General features: G+C 44.2%; 1 protein-coding gene across 4 annotated transcripts in view; it reads right to left on the bottom strand.

Annotated features, from left to right (window-relative positions):
- Positions 1–12,500, bottom strand: part of LOC106560248 (cytoplasmic polyadenylation element-binding protein 2) — a 29,346-nt gene that overhangs the window by 5,881 nt on the left and 10,965 nt on the right. For 2 of the 4 annotated variants that reach the window (XM_014122912.3, XM_014122909.3), the window contains 8 exons: positions 6,585–6,675; positions 3,772–3,822; positions 2,854–2,877; positions 1,667–1,834; positions 1,411–1,500; positions 1,001–1,119; positions 746–860; positions 228–409 (listed from right to left, as the gene is read on the bottom strand). In XM_014122912.3, coding sequence (XP_013978387.1) covers positions 228–409; positions 746–860; positions 1,001–1,119; positions 1,411–1,500; positions 1,667–1,834; positions 2,854–2,877; positions 3,772–3,822; positions 6,585–6,675 — 840 coding nt within the window. The remainder of the gene's footprint in view (positions 1–227; positions 410–745; positions 861–1,000; positions 1,120–1,410; positions 1,501–1,666; positions 1,835–2,853; positions 2,878–3,771; positions 3,823–6,584; positions 6,676–12,500) is intronic. The other 2 variants (XM_014122910.3, XM_014122911.3) reach the window with 2 other exon arrangements.

Genomic DNA, 12,500 nt, shown 5'->3' with positions numbered 1-12,500 from the left:
CACTAATAAGCTTTCTCCTCTCCATAGCAACCACCGTCAGACTATCTGCGTGTGATGCTATTGGAACACACACACTGTTTTTCTTTGAACCACAAATCCTCACGAGGACTGACTCTCTCACACACTCTCTCATTCTCTCTCTGCATCTCTAGGAAATCAGGAGGAGAATGTCTCCAGCAGGATTGTGTGGTTAATTAGATGGGAAGTGGAGGGAGGGAGGACTGTACCCGCTTGTCAATGTCTCCATGTTGCAGCTGGACAAATCTGGCGCTGATGGCAGCGATGTAACTCTGCTGATTGGAGAATGCGACGCGCCCCGCACCTTTGGGGTACTTGAGCTCTGGATCGGTGTCGATGCCAGCGTAGCAGACCCCCCCATAGAGACGGTCCATAATCATGGCCAACTCCACTGGAGAGAGATGTGAGAGAGATGGAACAGGAGAAGAAACAAAAGAGTAAAGAATGGGGGGAGGAGATGGGGAAGTGACACATGGGTAGGTGAGATGGTTAAGGGGTGAGAGAGAGAAAGTGGAGGAGGGGGTTGTCAGATTATCATTACATAGGGAAAACATTGGCAGCTCGCAGATGCTCCTTATTACTCAAAACACATCATCTGTTTATCTACGTATTTCAACATCTACCATCACCAACACAAACATCCCAGTCCAATTCCAGAGTAGATCAACTAGAGGTCCAGCTGAGATGTCATGTGGATCTGATAGAGGGAGATGAGGGACGTGTTTACCTGCTCTGAGAGGGCGGGGCACCCCTCCTACAAAGATGGTCTTGCGAGGATCCAGGGGCTGAGAGCCGTCCATCACAAAGTCACTGTCACTCAGGTTCCACGGACGAATCTGGACCTGGAGACACACACATCACACATATCCCATACATTGAATAATCGCAAGATGGAATTACACTGCGTAGGTGTTGCTAGTCTCACAGATGTCCTTGCTGGTGGGAATGGCCCTACAGAGAGCTGGGTTTGTGTTGGACTCACAGGCTTGTCTTTGATGGTGGGGCTGGAGACACACAGGTAGAGCTTGCCATCCTCCTCCATGCAGGCCTCGATCAGAGCCTGCACTGAGCTCTCCTCCTGGAATAGCAGGAAGGCGTAACCTAGGCAACACACACAACACACTCTCAGGACCTGGACAGCATATACAATAGTGTGGGGTAATACTGCTACAAATACACTGAATTATTTCCATTTGAAAAAGTACTATATACAGACTATGTAGGTTAGTCATATGGGAAAGAGGATGTTGGTCTGTACTGTCTCTTCCAGGAGTCTCAAGGCCATCATTGATTGCTACCGGCCATATTTATACAGTATATGGTGCTAAAATATACCTTTATGACATACATTTATGTCAATTTCAGTTAAAGAAAGTTTGAGGTGAGCTTTACCTTTGGGGGGGAAGTAGGATTTGCTCTCAGCCTTGTGTGGCCAGTCCACCACCAGGTGGCCAAAGCGACGGAAACTGTTGGTGATCTCATCTGACGAGAGAAAGAAAGAATAGGCGAGAGGAAGGCGGATGTGTGAGGAGTAACGGAAGAGGGAGAAGGAAAAACTAACCAACGTGAGTAAGAACAACCTTTCATAACAGCATATCAACTGATTCACTGAACTAACAACACTGTGTTATGCTCTTCCTCCTCTCACCTTCATCTATGTCAGGGGGCAGGCCGCCCACAAACACTTTGCGGGAGAAACGCTCGATGCGCTCCCCGTTCTGGTGGGGGTAACAGTTAGGGCTAAGCCCTGGGATGCCCTGGTTACCGTGCCCATCATCAAGGAGGCTGTCTTCAATGGGGAACAGGGAGGAGCGGCCTGGAGAAGAGGGGGTCACAGGTCAGCGGTCAGAACACCTGCAGACATGGACAATGACATCCACATAGATACACACATGCTTACAGTACATACAGTCACATCACAAGCAGATGCACATACTTCTGCTTTGCCAACAACAGAAGTAACCAACCTGCTGTAGCTCTGTAAACACCCACTGACAGATCCCAGATTGAACACATTCATGGAGCCCAAGGTCTTAATGTTATATAGAGATAGTATTATTATAATGAGTCATGATAAATGAGCGGGGTCCATAACAACATGTGTAATGGCTGTTTACATCTGTCGTCAGGCTTTGTGCTGAGTAGCTACAAGATAAAGTACAAGCATAAAGTGATAGAGGATTATGTCCAATCTAGTATTTATACTGTAAATGTGCTGTAAAACCAAGACACACAACCGTGAATACTCCAGCCAGAGCTCTGTGACTGACTGACAGACAGTAGACAGAGAGGACAAGCTTGAGGTCTGGTAAGGAAGCTGTGGATTCAAGTTGTTACCATGAGGCAAAGCAGTAGCACTAGTCAGAGCAATGGACTGAGGTAAACTAGTGGTAACCAAGCCTGAAACCTATGGCAATGTACTATGTGTACTAACGTGTTGTGCAGTATTCATATACGTCTGCAATTATATACAGTAGTGACCTTAACCCAACACCTAGCGACCTTGTCGAGAGATTAGGGTCTCTTGGAGTAAAGACTAAGATGTTGGGGCGACAGTTGCTTGGACCTGGGTTAAAGTCTGGGTCGGGACTGCCCCCCAAATTCACCACAATACATTAAAAAAAACTGCTGGTAAAAATGCTTGGGATGTCATAGTAAATGATTTAGATTGACTGTCAGTGGCGATCATGTTGACACTATAAACCCTGAATTGTTTGTATCCAGACACTGTTTAGGCAGCTGCAGTTCAGTAGCGTTAAAGCATGCTGTGTAGTGGATGAACACGCAACACACATGACATGACACAGACTGCACGTCACATGAAGGCGGCTTTACCTCGACGTCTCCCATAGCTCCTTGCTGCATGGAAACAAAGTAAAGACTGGTTTTATGTCCTTCAGACATTCCTCGCAAGGTAAAGTATCCCCAGACCTGGTACTACTGACAATAAAGATACTATGACCTCTAGTACCATTATTTACCCCTACCCCATTCAGCCCCTCATCATCTAACTGCATGGTTGGAGTGTCATGAAACCTAATTATCGTCACAGGCTTGACATCGTTGAATAGTTAGGCATATGACAATGTGTCAAGCAGGACTGTAGGCTATATTGTAAACTGGACTAGGCTGACTATATGTATGAGGAGCAGCCTAATGGAAATGACACCAGTTTTCCCCTGACATCTAGTCATGTGACCTAGCCTACATAAATAAGCTAAGTGACCTAGCCTACATAAATAAGCTAAGTGACCTAGCCTACATAAATAAGCTAAGTGACCTAGCTACTACACCCCTCGGCTCTCCTGCGGGTGGTCATGTGACTTATACAACTAGGCCTTCCACCTCGTCATGTGAGCCACACTACTTAACATTCCTCTTCAACATCTCAAGCCCCAGTAGGATTACAACAACAATGCATATCCTTCAACAGGAGACATGTTTACTACACTGTTACAACAGTCTAGTGTCAGCCTAACGGACAGACACAGCACAGCATAGGACAACCAACGCTACTCATTTAACAAAAGCAATCCAGCTTTTAGTCCACTATAGAGAAGGATATATCCCAACACAAATGAAGTTCAGAAAAGCGTGACAGGAATGTTTCAGCTTGCTTCTCGATCTAGCCTGGTTGAGCATCCCTAACGAGTCATGATGTGGAAACATGAACACTGGGACATTTCTAAAATAGCCTGGTGATAGCGATGGAAGACATCACACAAGCTGGTGTTGGCCAGGAGAGATAATTACCATTGAGCATGAGCAGGCCGTCGGCCCCGGGATGAGGGCATCCCACACGACCTGACATGACAGAGAGACAAGCACACACACACACACACACACACACACACACACACACACACACACACACACACACACACACACACACACACACACACACACACACACACACACACACACACACACACACACACACACACACACACACACACACACACGGGATGAGACTCTCAGCAGATGGAGAGGACAGGTTGAGGACGTCAAGCGCACGGCCATGTACTGTATAAGGAACAGAAGCATCACTGTCACATGACAACAGCCTACTGAGCTGTAGTGACGGAACAGAACACTGAACAAAACCCTCTTTTCCACGGAGACAGCTTGAGCTGACAAAATACAACAACAAAACAACACCCTGAATAGATTTGGGTTAACTCTAATGAACTATCAGAAGCACATGTCAGATATTTATGTTATCTCTGCATTCAATGGGAAGAATTGCAGATGTGTGAACAGAGAAAGAAGAGATGCTGGCAAATGATCTGATCTCCAGTTAAAAAATCAGCAACTCTATTTCCACTGCAATGTAAGCATGGTACATCTCCTATGCCCAGTTAGCTGAGCTAATTTCTAGAGTCCTGTAAGGTTAGTGCTTGTCTTCTGCTTCTGTGTTAGCAGTCTGGGCTATAAATGGCAGAGCCCACTCTCCCCTCCCCTCCTCTCAACCCTCTTCTCACCCTCTCTTCCCCTCACCCTCCACCTTCCTCTGGCTGTCACACACAGCGTGTGAAGGTGTGATCATGTCTACATTTAGTGTCCCTCTGGTTCTCTGTGCTGTGAATACTGTCCTATGCTCGCACCATCGGCTCCAGAGTCCCAGTCAGGACCGGAGGACTACAGGACAACACCACGCCCACTAATACTTATGGAGGTCCATGTTGAGCCAACTTCAACATTTAGACTAGTTTATGAACAATAATAATAATGAAGGTTGGGGAGTAACTGATTACATGTTATCTCATGTTATCTGATTACAATTTTTTTTAAACTTTAATCAGTTAAATTACCAGAAAAAAATGTGTAATCAGATTACAGAAAACTAGATGATTACTTCTTGGATTAAATATAAATTCAGAAAGGAAGCTTGCATAAAATTTTTAAAAAATGTAAAAATGTAAAAAAATACATTATGACATCTTTCTGTTTTCCCAATGTTATTCAATGGGGCGACAGGTAGCCTAGTGGTTAGAGTGTTGGACTAGCAACCGAAAGGTTGCAAGATCGAATCCCCAAGCTGACAAGATAAACGAATCGTTCTGCCCCTGAACAAGGCAGTTACACTGTTCCTAGGCCGTCATTGAAAATAAGGATTTGTTCTTAACTGACTTGCCTAGTTAAAAAAGGTAAAATATGTATTTTTAAAATTCAGCATTAAATAAAGGCGCAAGTTTAAAGTTTTTCCACCTGAGCAACTCTGACCACAAGCCAGAGACCACTATGATGACACACCAAATGCGTTTGATGGATCCTTTTTGTCTTCTTCTAATGCCTGTTAAGGGGAAAGTAATCCAAATGTAACTGATAGTAACCAGATTACGTTACTAAATTTGGGTCATCCAAAAGTTACGTTACTGATTAGAATTTAGGACAGGTAACTAGTCACTGTAATGCATTACACTTAGAAAGTAACCTACCGACCCTGAATAGTCTTTCAGGGGTAGTATACTGTGCCAAATACAATGTGAGGGAACATGTTGTTTAGTATAAATGTCAATCTAACCTTCTTTGTCCCTGTCCATGGTTTGTGGGAGTAAGTATGTTGACGCCAGTGGTCATAACCATGTGTGTATCTAGCTAGCTAGAAGTCATTTTACACTGACTACAATGCACCTGCTTAGAGTATTTTCTAAAAGTCCAGCAGCTGAGCTGAGCTGAGAGGAGAGACCTGCATGGAACTGTGGGCCAGCCCTGTCTCTGTCACTCTACTCCTGGGCCAGCCCTGTCTCTGTCACTCTACTCCTGGGCCAGCCCTGTCTCTGTCACTCTACTCCTGGGCCAGCCCTGTCTCTGTCACTCCACTCCTGGGCCAGCCCTGTCTCTGTCACTCTACTCCTGGGCCAGCCCTGTCTCTGTCACTCTACTCCTGGGCCAGCCCTGTCTCTGTCACTCTACTCCTGGGCCAGCCCTGTCTCTGTCACTCTACTCCTGGGCCAGCCCTGTCTCTGTCACTCTACTCCTGGGCCAGCCCTGTCTCTGTCACTCTACTCCTGGGCCAGCCCTGTCTCTGTCACTCTACTCCTGGGCCAGCCCTATCTCTGTCACTCTACTCCTGGGCCCGCCCTATCTCTGTCACTCTACTCCTGGGCCAGCCCTATCTCTGTCACCATACTCCTGGGCCAGCCCTGTCTCTGTCACTCTACTCCCTGTCCCTGTGAGGAGTGTTCCTATCCTATCAGGGCAGAGAGTGCTGCAGTGCTGCCTGCCTGACTCCTGTCTGTCTGTGTGCCCCAGGTTAGGTTAAGCAATAGCAGCAGGATCAGGGCTGTAAGGTCATTTAAAGGCACAGCCGGTTGTGGCAGTAATATCCACTCTTAGCAGGGAGAACATAAGCTGCTCGCCCTGGGAAAAAAACATGCATTTAGGAGGGAGCAGGAAGCCTGTCAGTGCCTTGGAAAAGGGTATACTGCACCTCATATGCATTCCCTCTAACCACTGTTCTCCCTAACCACAATCACAATGACTTTCCCCATTATACAGTGAGTCAGTAACTAAGTAAGTATGATAATTAAAGACAGTGAGAGGGAGTAAGTAAGTAGTCTCACCCTTCATTGGATCTTGCTCCGCCCGCATGATGTCAATCAGAGAGCTTTCCAGGGAGTGCATGTTCAGGCTGTCGTACATTCTAGAGCGTTCCTAAAACACACACATACAACAAGCAGAATGAACCTGCAGTGTTCTGGCACATAGGTATGGGTAATAAAGCCTGTGGGTAACATGGATATGGGTAATAAAGCCTGTGGGTAACATAGGTATGGGTAATAAAGACTGTGGGTAACATAGGTATGGGTAATAAAGCCTGTGGGTAACATAGGTATGGGTAATAAAGCCTGTGGGTAACATAGGTATGGGTAATAAAGCCTGTGGGTAACATAGGTATGGGTAATAAAGCCTGTGGGTAACATGGATATGGGTAATAAAGCCTGTGGGTAACATGGATATGGGTAATAAAGCCTGTGGGTAACATAGGTATGGGTAATAAAGCCTGTGGGTAACATGGATATGGGTAATAAAGCCTGTGGGTAACATGGATATGGGTAATAAAGCCTGTGGGTAACATAGGTATGGGTAATAAAGTCTGTGGGTAACATGGATATGGGTAATAAAGTCTGTGGGTAACATAGGTATGGGTAATAAAGCCTGTGGGTAACATGGATATGGGTAATAAAGTCTGTGGGTAACATGGATATGGGTAATAAAGTCTGTGGGTAACATAGGTATGAGGTAATAAAGCCTGTGGGTAACATAGGTATGGGTAATAAAGCCTGTGGGTAACATAGGTATGGGTAATAAAGCCTGTGGGTAACATAGGTATGGGTAATAAAGTCTGTGGGTAACATGGATATGGGTAATAAAGCCTGTGGGTAACATGGATATGGGTAATAAAGTCTGTGGGTAACATAGGTATGGGTAATAAAGCCTGTGGGTAACATGGATATGGGTAATAAAGTCTGTGGGTAACATAGGTATGGGTAATAAAGCCTGTGGGTAACATGGATATGGGTAATAAAGTCTGTGGGTAACATAGGTATGGGTAATAAAGTCTGTGGGTAACATGGATATGGGTAATAAAGCCTGTGGGTAACATAGGTATGGGTAATAAAGTCTGTGGGTAACATAGGTATGGGTAATAAAGCCTGTGGGTAACATAGGTATGGGTAATAAAGTCTGTGGGTAACATGGATATGGGTAATAAAGCCTGTGGGTAACATGGATATGGGTAATAAAGTCTGTGGTTAACATGGATATGGGTAATAAAGTCTGTGGGTAACATAGGTATGAGTAATAAAGTCTGTGGGTATGTAGCTTAATATTTCAGAGTGTGTTAACAGCACATACATGGATTAAAATTCTTTCCGTATTTATTCACTTCAGGGGTACTAAGGTATGCTAGTGAGCAGAGTGGACCCAATGACGGATTCGACAGGAACTCTGGAGCACGTCCCAGAGACAGACAGACAGAGAGCAGAAACCAAATCCAGGAATGGCATTTACCCAGAGTGCTCACTGGGATGAGAGGGAGGTTATGAGCTCATCAGAGGGGCTATAAGACAGCCATGCACGGTGAATCTAAACCCGAGGCCTGTCAACCTTTATAACATACCACAGATGGCAGAACCTTAAAAGAAAATGGTGTACTTACTGTGTATGTACATGACAAGGACCCTCTCATGGTTGAGAACATGAGGGAAGATACAAGCTCATATGAGTACCTCAAAGACCTCCAACTTAATGTTTACTCTCTTACCTAATTAGACAATAATGGCATTTTGTGGGTGCCTAAGATAAGTTGCTAGAGGTATGGTCATCCTACTAGCCTGACCACCACTTAAAAGTACTCCACACACTACTGGTCCTGACTAGAAGTCGGACGATTAATCGGCATGGCCAATTAATTAGGGCCGATTTCAAGTTTTCATAACAATCGGTAATCGGCATTTTTGGACACCAATTATGGCCGATTACATTGCATTCCACGAGAAAACTGCGTGGCAGGCTGACTACCTGTTATGCGAGTGCAGCAAGGAGCCAAGGTAAGGTGCTAGCTAGCATTAAACGTATCTTATAAAAAACAATCAATCTTCACATAATCACTAGTTAACTACACATGGTTGATGATATTACTAGTTTATCTAGCTTGTCCTGCGTTGCATATAATCAATGCGATGCCAGTTAATTTATCATCGAATCACAGCCTACTTCGCCAAACGGGGGATGATTTAACAAAAGCGCATTCGCAAAAAAATCACAATCGTTGCACGAATGTACCTAACCATAAACATCAATGCCTTTCTTAAAATCAATACACAGAAGTATATTTTTTAAACCTGCATATTTATTTAAAATAAATTAATGTTAACTAGGGAAATTGTGTCACTTCTCTTGTGTTCATTGTACACAGAGTCAGCGTATATGCAACAGTTTGGGCCGCCTGGCTTGTTGCGAACTAATTTGGCAGAATTTTACATAAGTATGACATAACATTCAATGTAACAGCAACATTTAGGTTTAGGGATGCCACCCGTTAGATAAAATACGTAACGGTTCCGTATTTCACTGAAAGAATAAACATTTTGTTTTCGAAATGACAGTTTCCGGATTTGACCATATTAATGACCAAAGGCTTGTATTTCTGTGTTTATTATATTATAATTAAGTCTATGATTTGATATTTGATAGAGCAGTCTGACTGAGCGGTGGTAGGCGGCAGCAGGTTCGTAAGCATTCATTCAAACTTTACTGCGTTTGCCAGCAGCTCTTAGCAATGCTTGACCACAGCTCTGTTTATGACTTCAAGTCTATCAACTCCTGAGATTAGGCTGGCAATACTAAAGTGCCTATAAGAACATCCAATAGTCAAAAAGGTATATGAAATACAAATGGTATAGAGAGAAATTGTTGACGCGTCATAATTCCTATAATAACTACAACCTAAAACTTCTTAACTGGGAATATTGAACCACCAGCTTTCATATGTTCTCATGTTCTGAGCAAGGAACTTAAACGTTGGCTTTTTTACATGGCACATATTGCACTTTTACTTTCTTCTCCAACACTGTGTTTTCGCATTATTTAAACCAAATTGAGCATGTTTCATTATTTATTTGAGACTAAATAGATTTTATTTATGTATTATATTAAGTTAAAATAAAAGTGTTCATTCAGTATTGCTGTAATTTTACATTTACATTTACGTCATTTAGCAGACGCTCTTATCCAGAGCGACTTACAAATTGGATTGTCATTATTACAAATATATATATATATAATATAATATGGTATCGGCTTTTTTATAAATATATATATAAAAAAGCCGATACCATATTATATTAAGTTAAAATAAAAGTGTTCATTCAGTATTGCTGTAATTGTCATTATTACAAATATATATATATATATAAAAAAGCCTATACCGATTAATTGGCTTTTTCTGGTCCTGCAATAATCAGTATCGGCGGTGAAAAATCATAATCAGTCGACCTCTAGTCCTGACACAGGATTAAAAACACTTAACTAAAAAAATGATACTGTCGAATGGTCAATCTGTGTGTGATTTGTAGCCCAGTGTTAGGCTAACATTTCCTGGCTGACTCTACGGCATCAGTCAGGGACCCTGGCATTAGGAGGCAACTAGATTCAGCCACGGGCCGATTTTTGTCTGAGTGGATGGTCGGGGGGCCAGAACATTTACATTTACATTTACGACATAATTATAATAATTTGAACACTGCAAATTGACCACAACTATGCCCAAAAAGAGATTGGATTTGAAAATGACAATTTCATACCTTGATTATATTGAGACACGATCACATCTCTTTTTTTATTTGTGGGAATACTTGGTGAACAGATTTCTAAAATGAAACTGATTTGAGTCTTTTTTGTACACCATTTTTTGGTTGGCCGGTTTTGGTCCATGGGCTGCCTGTTGCCGACCCCTGTTATAGTCTGTCTTCAGGTGGACATTCTGGTTTAGGTGATGCTGTATCCGCTGTATCAACTGAGGAGTGTTGCCACACAGTCACCCAATGAGAATGTAGTACAGATCTATGTAGGAGACTAATCCAGTAGCTAGATGAAAGTGTATTATATTAGCCTTTATATGGTGTGATATTTCCTATGTCCTAGCTAGCTGCTACCGAGTGGCTATAGTGGCTACTGCCCCTGCCCCGAAGCTAGCACCAGTTAGCCGCGAGCCAGGCGCATCGCCCGGCTAGCAAACGAAATTACTACAACTACAAAACCTGTTTCGCCATCGGGCCTGATACACCTCTGCTGTTTTCAATCAGGATCTCAGCAATCACTGCCTCATTGCCTGCATCCGCTATGGTTCCGCGGTCAAACTACCACCCCTCATCACTGTCAAACGCTCCCTAAAACACTTCTGCGAGCAGGCCTTTCTAATCGACCTGGCCCGGGTATCCTGGAAGGATATTGACCTCATCCCGTCAGTCGAGGATGCCTGGTCGTTCTTTAAAAGTAATTTCCTCACCATCTTAAATAAGCATGCCCCTTTCAAAAAATGTAGAACTAAGAACAGATATAGCCCTTGGTTCACTCCAGGCCTGACTGCCCTCGACCAGCACAAAAACATCCTGTGGTGGACTGCAATAGCATCGAATAGTCCCTGCGATGTGCAACTGTTCAGGGAAGTCAGGAACCAATACACGCAGTCAGTCAGGAAAGCAAAGACTAGCTTTTTCGAACAGAAATTTGCATCCTGTAGCTCTAACTCCAAAAAGTTCTGGGACACTGTAAAGTCCATGGAGAATAAGAGCACCTCCTCCCAGCTGCCCACTGCACTGAGGCTAGGAAACACTGTCACCACCGATAAATCCACGATAATCGAGAATTTCAATAAGCATTTCTCTACGGCTGGCCATGCTTTCCTCCTGGCTACCCCAACCCCGGCCAACAGCTCCGCACCCCCCGCAGCTGCTTGCCCAAGCCTCCCCAGCTTCTCCTTCACCCAAATCCAGATAGTCTGAAAGAGCAACAAAACCTGGACCCGTACAAATCAGCTGGGCTAGACAATCTGGACCCTCTCTTTCTAAAATTATCTGCCGCCATTGTTGCAACCCCTATTACCAGTCTGTTCAACCTCTCTTTCGTATCGTCCGAGATCCCTAAAGATTGGAAAGCTGCCGCGGTCATCCCCCTCTTCAAAGGGGGTGACCCTCTAGACCCAAACTGTTATAGACCTATATCCATCCTGCCCTGCCTTTCTAAAGTCTTCGAAAGCCAAGTTAATAAACAGATCACTGATCATTTCGAATCCCACCGTATCTTCTCCGCTGTGCAATCCGGTTTCCGAGCTGGTCACGCGTGCACCTCAGCCACGCTCAAGGTACTAAACGATATCATAACAGCCATCGATAAAAGACAGTACTGTGCAGCTGTCTTCATCGACCTGGCCAAGGTTTTTGACTCTGTCAATCACTGCATTCTTATCGGCAGACTCAACAGCCTTGGTTTCTCAAATGACTGCCTCGCCTTGTTCACCAACTACTTCTCAGACAGAGTTCAGTGTGTCAAAGTGGAGGGCCTGTTGTCCGGACCTCTGCCAGTCTCTATGGGGGTACCACAGGGTTCAATTCTCGGGCCGACTCTTTTCTCTGTATATATCAACGATGTCGCTCTTGCTGCGGGTGATTCTCTGATCCACCTCCACGCAGACAACACCATTCTGTATACATCTGGCCCTTCTTTGGACACTGTGTTAACTAACCTCCAAACGAGCTTCAATGCCATACAACACTCCTTCCGTGACCTCCAACTGCTTTTAAACGCTAGTAAAACCAAATGCATGCTTTTCAACCGTTCGCTCACGCACTCGCCCGCCCGACTAGCATCACTACTCTGGACGGTTCTTACTTAGAATATGTGGACAACTACAAATACCTAGGTGTCTGGCTAGACTGTAAACTCTCCTTCCAGACTGATATTAAACATCTCCAAAC

Source organism: Salmo salar, chromosome 10, assembly GCF_965601325.2.
Source record: "Salmo salar chromosome 10, fSalSal1, whole genome shotgun sequence".
Taxonomy (NCBI): domain Eukaryota; kingdom Metazoa; phylum Chordata; class Actinopteri; order Salmoniformes; family Salmonidae; genus Salmo; species Salmo salar.
Note: the sequence above shows the minus strand (reverse complement) of the source record. Positions and strands in the feature narration are given on the sequence as shown.